This window comes from Garra rufa, chromosome 6, assembly GCF_049309525.1.
Source record: "Garra rufa chromosome 6, GarRuf1.0, whole genome shotgun sequence".
Classification (NCBI taxonomy): Eukaryota; Metazoa; Chordata; class Actinopteri; order Cypriniformes; family Cyprinidae; genus Garra; species Garra rufa.
The window spans coordinates 8,621,112-8,631,872 of NC_133366.1; the positions used below are offsets into that span (position 1 = coordinate 8,621,112).

At 36.1% G+C, this 10,761-nt stretch overlaps 1 protein-coding gene across 1 annotated transcript; it reads left to right on the plus strand.

Moving 5' to 3' along the window:
- Positions 1 to 6,129: 6,129 nt before the first annotated feature.
- On the plus strand, positions 6,130 to 9,916 carry LOC141336001 (small integral membrane protein 28). Its single transcript, XM_073841509.1, has 2 exons — positions 6,130 to 6,341; positions 8,905 to 9,916. The coding sequence occupies exons 1-2, from the start codon at positions 6,237 to 6,239 to the stop codon at positions 9,325 to 9,327; spliced, it is 528 nt and encodes a 175-aa protein (XP_073697610.1). The 5' UTR covers positions 6,130 to 6,236; the 3' UTR covers positions 9,328 to 9,916.
- The last annotated feature ends 845 nt before the right edge of the window (positions 9,917 to 10,761 follow it).

A 10,761-nucleotide genomic window follows, 5' to 3' on the forward strand; every position in this document is an offset into this window, starting at 1 on the left:
AAACTCATCATAATTGCTCAGATGATCAGAAAAGGACTATATAAATAAGTTTGACTTTACTTATTTATCTGGACATTTATATGTTGGGTTTACATGTTTTATGGGGACATTCCATAGGCGTAATGGTTTTTATACTGTACAAACCGTATTTTCTATGGCCCTACACCTACCCTACACCTAAACCTAGCCCTCACAGGAGATTGTGCACACTTTTACTTCATCAAAAAAACTCATTGTGCATGATTTATAAGCCTGTTTCCTCATGGGGACCTGAGAAATGTCCCCACAAGGTCAAAATCTACTGGTATTCCTATCCTTGTGGGGACATTTGGTCCCCACAACGTGATGAATACCAGGTACACACACACACACACACACACACACACACACACACACACACACACACACACACACACACACACACACACACGTTGGGTTTACATGTTTTATGGGGACATTCCATAGGCGTAATGGTTTTTATACTGTACAAACCGTACTTTCTATCGCCCTACACCTACCCTACACCTAAACCTAGTCCTCACAGGAGATTGTGCATACTTTTACTTCATCAAAAAAAACTCATTGTGCATGATTTATAAGCCTGTTTCCTCATGGGGACCTGAGAAATGTCCTCACAAGGTCAAAATCTACTGGTATTACTATCCAAATGTCCCCACAACGTGATGAATACCAGGTACACACACACACACACACACACACACACACACACACACACACACACACACACACACACACACAACACCCAATACATAAATAAAGGCCTCACAGAACTGCCATCTCTGACTGCCATGTCTTCAAACACAAAAATAAATACAATGAAATAAAACAAAGTTTTCTCCAATTTACCCATAAATACTCATACTCCTCCTATGAATATAACTAGATAAACACATACACACACTCACACACATGAATGCTGTTGAGACAGATGTCCAGTCTGACAGCTGTTTTGTAAATGTTTATCCTGACTGAAAGAGAGAAAATAAAGCTCTCCTGAAATTTAATTAACAGAGAGAAATGACATGAAATTAAGCACACGAGAAAAAGATCTGATTACTTTATATCCTCCAACACAGATTAAAAACCTTTTTAACTCTAGTAGACACAAATAATACTTATTTAAAGGATTAGTCAAATTTCCTCATAATTTATTCACCCCCAAGTCATCCAAGGTGTTCATGCAATTTGGACCTTCAACCCATTGAAGTGCACTATATATATTTATACAGCTGTCAAAAGTTTACATACACCTCGCAGAATCTGCAAAATGTTAATTATTTGACCAAAATAACAGAGATCATTAAAATGCATGTTATTTATTATTTAGTGCTGACCTGAATAAGATATTTCACATAAAATACGTTTACATATAGTCCACAAGATAAAATGATAGTTGAATTTGACACTGAGAACAACTGAGGGACTCATATGCAACTATTAAAAAAGGTTCAAATGCTTACTGATGCTTCAGGAAGGAAAACCATTCATTACTTTTTGAATTTAAAGATCAGGGTAAATTTTACTTATTTTGTCTACTGGCAAACAAGTATCTTCTGTAGATTCTGAAAGCCAGTACTAAATTAAAAAAATATTATATTTAGGCAAAATAAGTAAGTAAACATCTTCATTCCATTCTAAAGTTTTCACCCCCCGGCTCTTAATGCATGGTTTTTCCTTCTGAAGCATCAGTGAGAGTTTGAACCTTCAGCAATAGTTGTATATGAGTCCCTCAGTTGTCCTCAGTGTGAAAAGATGGATCTCAAAACCATACAGTCATTGTTGGAAAGGGTTAAAATACACAAAAATGCTGGAAAACCAAAGAATTTGTGGGACCTGAAGGATTTTTCTGAGGAACAGCGGGCAGTTTAACTATTCAGGACATTAACTATTCAGGGGCTCATGAACAACTATCACTAAACAAAAAACAAAAACAAAAAAACCACACAGCTGTGGATCATTCAGGTAACAACACAGTATTAAGAATCAAGTGTATGTAAACTTTTGAACAGGGTCATTTTTATAAATAAAACAATTATGTAAACGTCTTTTATGTGAAATATCTTATTCAGGTCAATACTAAATTTAAAAAATAACACGCATTTCGTATGATCCCTCTTATTTTGGTCAAATAATGAACATTTTGCAGATTCTGCAAGGTGTATGTAAACCTTTGACTTCAGCTGTATGTCTTAAAATCTCTCACTCTTTCTCTGTTTTTCATCACAACTTAAAACAGCTCGAAACAGATCTAGATAAATGAACTTGAGGTCATTTGCATGCAGAGACAAAGATATTATTGTAGAATTAAGGACAGCGTGTGTAAATCTTCAGTCAAAGTGGTTGCGTAACGGAAAGCAGTACTTAGCAATAAGGCCGGGAGAGTGAAAACACAAATTAAGACTTTATATTAGGGCTTAAAACGAGACAAGGGCATAACGGCATCACTGAACAGATTCTCAACGGGTTCTCTCTTTATTTGAATTAGATTTTTGAAAACAACCCATTGTGAAATTACTGTTCACATTTTCACTGAGAGCATGAAATGACAGTGCTGTCACACGAGGAGATTCTCTGAAACATTTTATTAGCAGATTGGGTCATTTCCTGTCTGAACGTAAGAGATGATCAGTGTTCCCTTCTCATTCTTATCACAGCCGGATGTCCTCAGATTCAGACTCTGGTCTGGGTCAGCTCTGGTCTGGGCTGAAGTCTGGAGGAGAGCGGTGACCCTGTTTTGTGTCTGACATGGCTCATGCAATGTGTGTGCGTGATTAAGTGTATGTCAAGGGCTAACGTGTCGGGTTAGGATTAGCATTAGCAAGCTGGGTGACACATGAAACATAAGCTGAAGCCGCTATCTATCTATCTATCTATATATATTATTTAGATTATTATTTTTTTAATTAATATATTTAATTTTTAGTATTATTCATTTTAGTAACAGTTTTTTTTCTGTTTGCCATTTAATTATTTTTTTTTATTTAGTTTTTTAGTATATTTTTGTTTTTGATATATAAAATGCAGTATATAAAACTTATTTTTATATGTATGAGGTCTTTTATATATTATTTCTGTAATGTTACAATATTGTTTATATTTTGATTATATTTTTATAAGGTGTTTTTTACTTTCAGCTTAGTTTTAGATTTTCAGTATATTTTAGTTTTAGTTGCATGTTCATGTGTTCTTCTCATCTTTTGTGTTTTAAAATGAATATGGGGTTCACGCTGTGCTGCCAGCAGCCCGCAGGGTTGTTTTGTCTGGTCATGTGATTAAAGCGTCTATTTAATAAACCTCTTTTTGCATGATTGCTTTATCCACAGGACGTCCGGCAAACTCTCATTACCAATGGTCAGAGAAATTCTTTGGAAAACCTTCACGTGTGCGTCAGAGATTTCGACTGAATTACATGGAAATTTCCATATCTCTAATTAAAAACATGGCCGCTGCTAAACCTGAAATGTTCAATCCCAGCCGTCCCCTATAAACCCAGATTTTAGGATTGTTCTGCTTCTGAAAGTCATCTGTCCAAACAGCCGCGTGTCATTTCTCATTCATATTAAAACTAAAGTGCATATTTTGTGTTTTAAAAGTAAAATTCAGCCAAAAATTAAGCTGTCATTGCAAATCCACAAGACTTTCTTTCATATGGTTTGAATTAAGCTCAACCGCCATTCATAGATCCATTTATTTTCATTATATAAAAAATGTGCTTCACTTGGAAGAAACATCAGCAAAAGATAAAAAAAATTGACATTTTAGAGCCAATAGTAAAAGCCAAATGCTGGTGCTCACATGGTGCTGGTGCTCGTTGTTTAGGAGCCGGACCTCAGACATTAATAAAGCAACTGTACTGACAGTGATCTACGGCATATCAGTAATGAGCTTTAGTCCTAATGAGACTATCGCTGTGATGCCGCTTTGGTTTGAGCAGAGTTTTATCGCTGATTGACTGTAGCTCAGCTCAAATGCCCTGCCAATCATTTCACATCTCTAACCAACCAGACTAATGCAGACTTTAAAATCTGCATGTTTCTGTTAAGTTTCCTCTGCTTTTAAGCCTACAGCCTACTATATCACATCTAATATATGGGCCATTCTACAGAACTGGTTCAAAGACAGTGGTGGAAACATCTTGAAAAAAATGTCTTTTTCCACAAATTTTATAGCAAATTGAATAATATACAAGGTACACTTTTCTAGTAATTGGCAGTTAATTCTCATATTGTATTTTCAGAAAGTTTTGGAATATTTGTCGTCTCCCCAAATTTGTCACTACCGAAACACAGTAATATATAATTTAATTAGAAGGGTTATAATATAATATAAAAGGGTTAATATCTATTAAGCTTTTGCTCACATGTTCCTTGTAAATATATTTTGTCTATTGTATTAAGTTTTTAGAGTTAAATCAATAACAATTACAATTTTAACAATATTTCAAGAGTGATTTGTGAGAATTGTATTTGGCAAGAAGTTGGTCATACTGATTTCAAACTTAGGATTCATTATTGAATATACATTGAATCAACAACAATCATAACATCTTAGTTGATAATTCAGTATACTTAATTTTTAACAAAACATTGCATGTTTTATTCATGACTGCAAATTTTCGGTAGCGATCACATCACTTTACAGAATTTTAACCCACATGCTAAAACACTACTTAAACATACAAAAATACTAAAAATTTGCAGAACTGTTCTAAAATGTTGTTTATTTACCCCAAATAGAGAATTATGTGTTCCCTTTTGTCACTACCGAAACAATGATGACATGTTTTGGTCCGGATAACACCCCAAAAAACAAGGATGTTACTACCTTCATCAAATGTTTCGGTAGTGGCAATTTTATGGGTTAACGCCCCAAAAAACGAAGACGTCACTACTGAAACTTCACTAGATGTTTGGGTCATGATCGTTTTGGTAGTGACAGTTTCATAGGATAACACCCCAAAAAACAAAGACGTCACCACCAAAACTTCACCAGATATTTTGGTTGTGAATGTTTCAGTTCTGACAATTTTACAGGATAACACCCCTAAAAACGTCACTACCAAAACAAGGATGTTACTACCTTCATCAAATGTTTCGGTAGTGGCAATTTTATGGGTTAACGCCCCAAAAAACGAAGACGTCACTACTGAAACTTCACCAGATGTTTCAGTTGTAACAGTTTCGGTAGTGACAGTTTTATAGGATAACACCCCAAAAAACAAAGATGTCACCACCAAAATTCACCAGATGTTTGGGTTGTGACTGTTTCAGTTCTGACAATTTTACAGGATAACACCCCCAAAAACGTCACTACCAAAACTTCACCAGATGTTTCAGTTGTGACAGTTTCGGTAGTGACAATTTTTTGGGGATAACACCCAAATAAAAAAATAAAGACGTCACCACCAAAACTTCACCAGATGTTTTGGTCGTGACTGTTTCGGCAGTGACAATTTTATGGGATAACGCAAATCAAAAATATATTTTTTAAGACAACAATGGAATAAAATGCAAAAAATATTTCAATATCATTTTCATAGGTTGGTGGTTATAGGGTTTGGAACAGCCACCTCCCAATTGCAAGTACCCACCATTAAATATTATTGTGTAATTCAATAGTATAATAAAAGGATTTTAGTAAACATCTAAGATTTGATTACTTAAATGCTTTTTAAATGTGTTTTTGGTATTTTGTAGAATGGCCCATATAGATTTCTAAGGGCTCCAAATTATCAACACAATAAAGAAGCGTATTTTAAAGCAATGTCTCAACTGAAGCATTCCTAGATGTTCATCTAAACACACATCTCACAGATGCCCCACGTGCAGCTTTGAATGCGGAGGACAAGCCCTGCCCATTTCTGCCACCATCGCAATCCGCGGCAGCTCTTAAACTCATTTGATTGACAGATCCATGCTCTCTATCCCTCACCGCTGTTTATTAAATATAGGCCAGCTGTGTGCATCACAAATCCCCAAATGATTGCCTTTCGGGTCTTCTTTCGCCTCGCGCCATTGGCTGACCGCTGGCCTGATTTCCAGCCGATCTACATGTGAGAGCATGTGAGACAGTACTTAACACACGCAAAGTCTGGCTCTCACACGCACGTTCAGATAGACACAAGATGCAGCTGTTATCCCGCTGCACTCTTTAGACAGCTGCTGGTCTGTCGCTTTCATCCTTCATCAGCCGAACGCTCTTCTGTCAGCAGCAGCATGCGACGATTGCTGGACAGCAGCTGGATAAAGTTTGGACCTGCTGGAAGAGATGACTGGGTGTCTGGGTCCCCATCGCCACCACCATCAGAACAACTACTACAGGTTAGGGATCAATCTCATTTAAGATGGAAGTCATTATGATCCAAGATGAGGGACAGAAGATTAGATTAGACTACTACTGTTCCTTACACTTTTAAAAATGTCATAGAAGAACCTTTTTGAGAATGTTTCACTATAAAAGAACCATTTGTGCAATGGATGTTCAAGGTTCTTCATGGATCTTTATTTTTTAGGATATTTTGTGTTTAGTCATTTACTTGTGAGAATCATGGTACATTTTGTACAGAGGTTCATTTGAGGTGATACAGTGGTTTGGCGTAAACGAAGGGGTTTAAAGGACCAAAATATTTAATCTAGCTGAAAAGCAGCATTATGTGATTAGTGTTTGTAAAACGGTTGGAGAAGCACTGGATTTTGGGATGCAGTCCAGCTAGGGTGGACGCGCTGGTTGTGGATTAGAAAGCACATGGATTTATTAAAAAATGGCAGATTTTCTTTAATGCAAGTTACATTTGTGTTTTTGAAAGCTAAAGAAAGTTTTATTTAGTGAGGTTGGAGGCCATTTGAGAAGTTACTGGATCAACAACTTTTCACTGTAGTCTTGATATAGCTCTTTTAAGACTTTAAATGTTGTTTTTTACAGGTTCTTCAAATCATTCTTTTTTGTTTTTTGGTTCTTTAAAGCACCAGTGCGTGGTTTTCTTATGTACTGAAAAAAAGGATGAATCACTTGTTGTATTCCCCAATTGTAAGTCGCTTTGGATAAAAGCGTCTGCTAAATGAATAAATGTAAATGTAAAAAGTTTGGTTCGGAAATATGAAATTTGTGAAAAGATTAGTCTTCCCTTTCATCAGATTTCATTTGGTTATAATTTTATACATTCAGATATGAGTTCAATACCAAAAACAGGTGGTCACTGTAGTTTTTCTCCTTCCCTGGTCTGATCTGATTTGGTTTTAAAGGGTTTTTGGGCACTTTTCAGCTGGCCGTCCAGTAAAACCAAGTAAATACCAACCTGATCTCGTAAGAAAACAATTTTATACAGTGCCAATTTGTATGCATTTGAGAACTTAACCATCAGTGGGCAGTAAACAGATCATACAAATATGTACAAATGTGACCCTGGACCACAAAACTAGTCATAAGGGTCATTTTTAAATTGAGATTTGTACATCATCTGAAAAATAAATAAGCTTTCCATCGATGTATGGTTTGTTAGGATAGGACATTTGGCTGAGATACAACTATTTGAAAATGTTGATTCTGAGGGTGCATTGAGAAAATTACCTTTAAAGTTGTCCAAATTAAGTTCTTAGCAATGCATATTACTAATCAAAAATTAGGTTTAGATATATTTACGGTAGGAAATTTACAAAATGTCTTCACGGAACATGATCTTAACTTACTATCATAATGATTTTTGGCATAAAAGAAAAATCAATAATTTTTACCTATAATTTGTCTATTGCTACAAATACACCTGTGCTATTTAAGCTTTTGTTGTCCAGGCTCACAAATAAGATCGCACAAGATCATACGAATTAGCCACTAATTCACCAAAATATAACACAGTAATGAATTGCAATGAAGGTTTGTTGGTAAACACAAGCTTAAAACAAGTTTAACAAGCCATTGTTTCCTTTGAAGAGCTGATTTAACTCATACAAAGTTTGTTTGGGTAAATTAATTTAGCTTAAGATGAGTTATCCTACCATTTTTCAGTGTTACCATTTGAAGACCAGCTTAAAGGGATGGTTCGGAGTAGAATTGACTTCATTGCTATGCACTCCGAAGCCCATCTAAATACCCCATCCGAAGTTTTTTTTTACCTTAGTCAAACATTTATGGAGATATTAGAGTTTTTCGAATTGCTTGTTACAGGAGTGAATGGTACATGTGATGTATCTCGTAAATTGCACCACTAAACGTGCAAGTAATCTTACCAAACTTGTACAGTAGTGTAAATAGGTTATGTACTCACAAAACGCTGCATCAGCACATTTGTAAGTCCACCATGAGTGTTTTAAAAACACGTTTTAGCCGATCCCTACTAGTCTCAAAAACTACAAATGGCGACACGTCGACGTCACTTCCCTGGTTTGAAAAAAGCACGTAAAAGTCCTCCTACAAGTTGACATGCACACAGATGTAGTAGGAGGACTTTTACGTGCTTTTTTCAAACCAGGGAAGTGACGTCCACTTGTAGTTTCTGAGACTAGTAGTTCTCGGGTAAAACGTGTTTTTAAAACACTCATGGTGGACTTACAAATGTGCTGATGCAGCGTTTTGTGAGTACATAACCTATTTACACTACTGTACAAGTTTGGTAAGATTACTTGCACGTTTAGTGGTGCAATTTACGAGATACATTACATGTACCATTCACTCCTGTAACAAGCAATTCGAAAAACTCTAATATCTCCATAAATGTTTGACTAAGGTAAAAAAAACTTTGGATGGGGTATTTACATGGGCTTCGGAGTGCATAGCAATGAAGTCAATTCTACTCCGAACCATCCCTTTAAACCAAATAAGACCAGCAGCAAACCAGCTTTTTGGATTAGGCCTCTTAAGTAACCAATTATATTCTTTACATCCCCATAGGGTTACCACTGGAACGAGCTTTCGACCGAAAACGATGGAAAATCAGAGCTTATTCTGTACATAGTTCTCCCGCTTGTCACGCTTCTCGTGTTCGGGATCGTGTTTGTCCTTCTTTACCGAAGATTCAGGCAGAACAAGCTCGGACTGGCCAACATTATCGCACTGGACCTGCAGGATCCGGAGCGCAACGCCGAGATTCTGTCATCACTCACCGGAAACGCGGAGCGGCTAAATAGCACGAGCTCGGACATGTCCGACGGGGTTTTCCTCATGGTTTACCTTCCGCCGCCCTACGAGGACACACTGACGAAGATCACCCGCGCTGCCAGCCTCAGCAGCGGGAAAGACGTCGAGTCCATCAAGTTCGAAGACCTCGAAGCCAAACTTTGTCCAGACCTCATGTCGAGCGGGGAGTTTGTCTGAGAGAAATACTAAAGAAGAGTCACCGGGGCTAGTTGTCACACATTGAAGATGACACAAGGGCTATCTCAGTATTCTCAGTCACACAAATGCTAATTTTTCCAGAACTTGTTGTGTGTTGAATTCTAATGTACAAACCAATATAACAGAGGAAATCTTTAAGGTATGTGCCTGACTTTCTAAAATTAATCTCAAGTGAGAAATACTCACATGAGTAAAAATTGTGACAACTAGCCCCGGCCCCCCAATATGAAAACATCTGATTTCAAACTGAATTTTGCAGGGATTTTTATATTGTAAAATAATAAAAAACTGTACACAAAATAAGACGTGTTGATATTCATATAAGTTTTGAATTAAAACAGTATACATCGACATAAGAGTGAATATTTGTGCTTGTATTTACAGTAGGCTGAGTAATCACCATGTGTTTTACTTTGAAATACTAGTTAGATGCAATAATAGACAAAAGTATGATGTCAATTTTTATATCTGCAAGACTGCATCAGTCCTTGTTTGCATTTAAACGCACAATCCTGACAGGTTTTGCATTTTTCATTACTCATGTAGGCTAGTCATCTGAAGTACTTCTAATAAATACCATATTAAAGACTTTTAAGTGTCACTGAGATTTTTGCCCAAATGCGGTATATAGTAGTCAACATTTGAAGTGGATCAAAAAAGTTCATAAGACAAGTATTTGGTATTGTTTTGGTTTTGATCCACTTCAACTGTTGACTACTGTACACCTTTTACTTCAACGTGGAAGTATGGGTGAGACCTCCGGTTCATTCTTTGCTATTCGGAAATAACTAAAAGAAAAACAACATGCAGTAAATGGTAACTGTTTACACTTCCGACCAGTGTGCTTAAGATAATGCATTACAAAAACATGGCAAGACACAGCAATTTGCAATATCAAGCAGCAAAACCACCTGTTTTGTACAGCTAAAAATAGCTGAATGCTGATAAGACCGGAAGCCACACCCATAAAATTTAAAAATGGCCACGCCCCTTTGATAAAGTTTTATGTTACCTGACAATTGCTTGAGATGTTTAGGTAATTTTCCTAGTTTTAAGTTCATATTTGTAGCTATAAACATCAGAAAAACAAAATGACAGCTGTATTTACATGTAATTGTTTTGTTATTCTGACAAGAACTGAAAACCATTCAGAAAACATTGTTTATAAATGTTGTCTTTCATTTTCATTCATCAAGGCTGGATTTGTTAACATTAATAAATAATACTAAATCTCAGGCCTTTTTAACATTTTTAACACAACTTATATATCAACCGACAAGAACAACACACATTTTGTTAGAAAAAGTAAGAATCAAGAGATTTTACAAAAAAATAAAAATAAATATATCATGTTGAACAGATTAATCAAAAGCATTTATGTACACATATTTTTATTCTGAGGCCTTTCAGCTT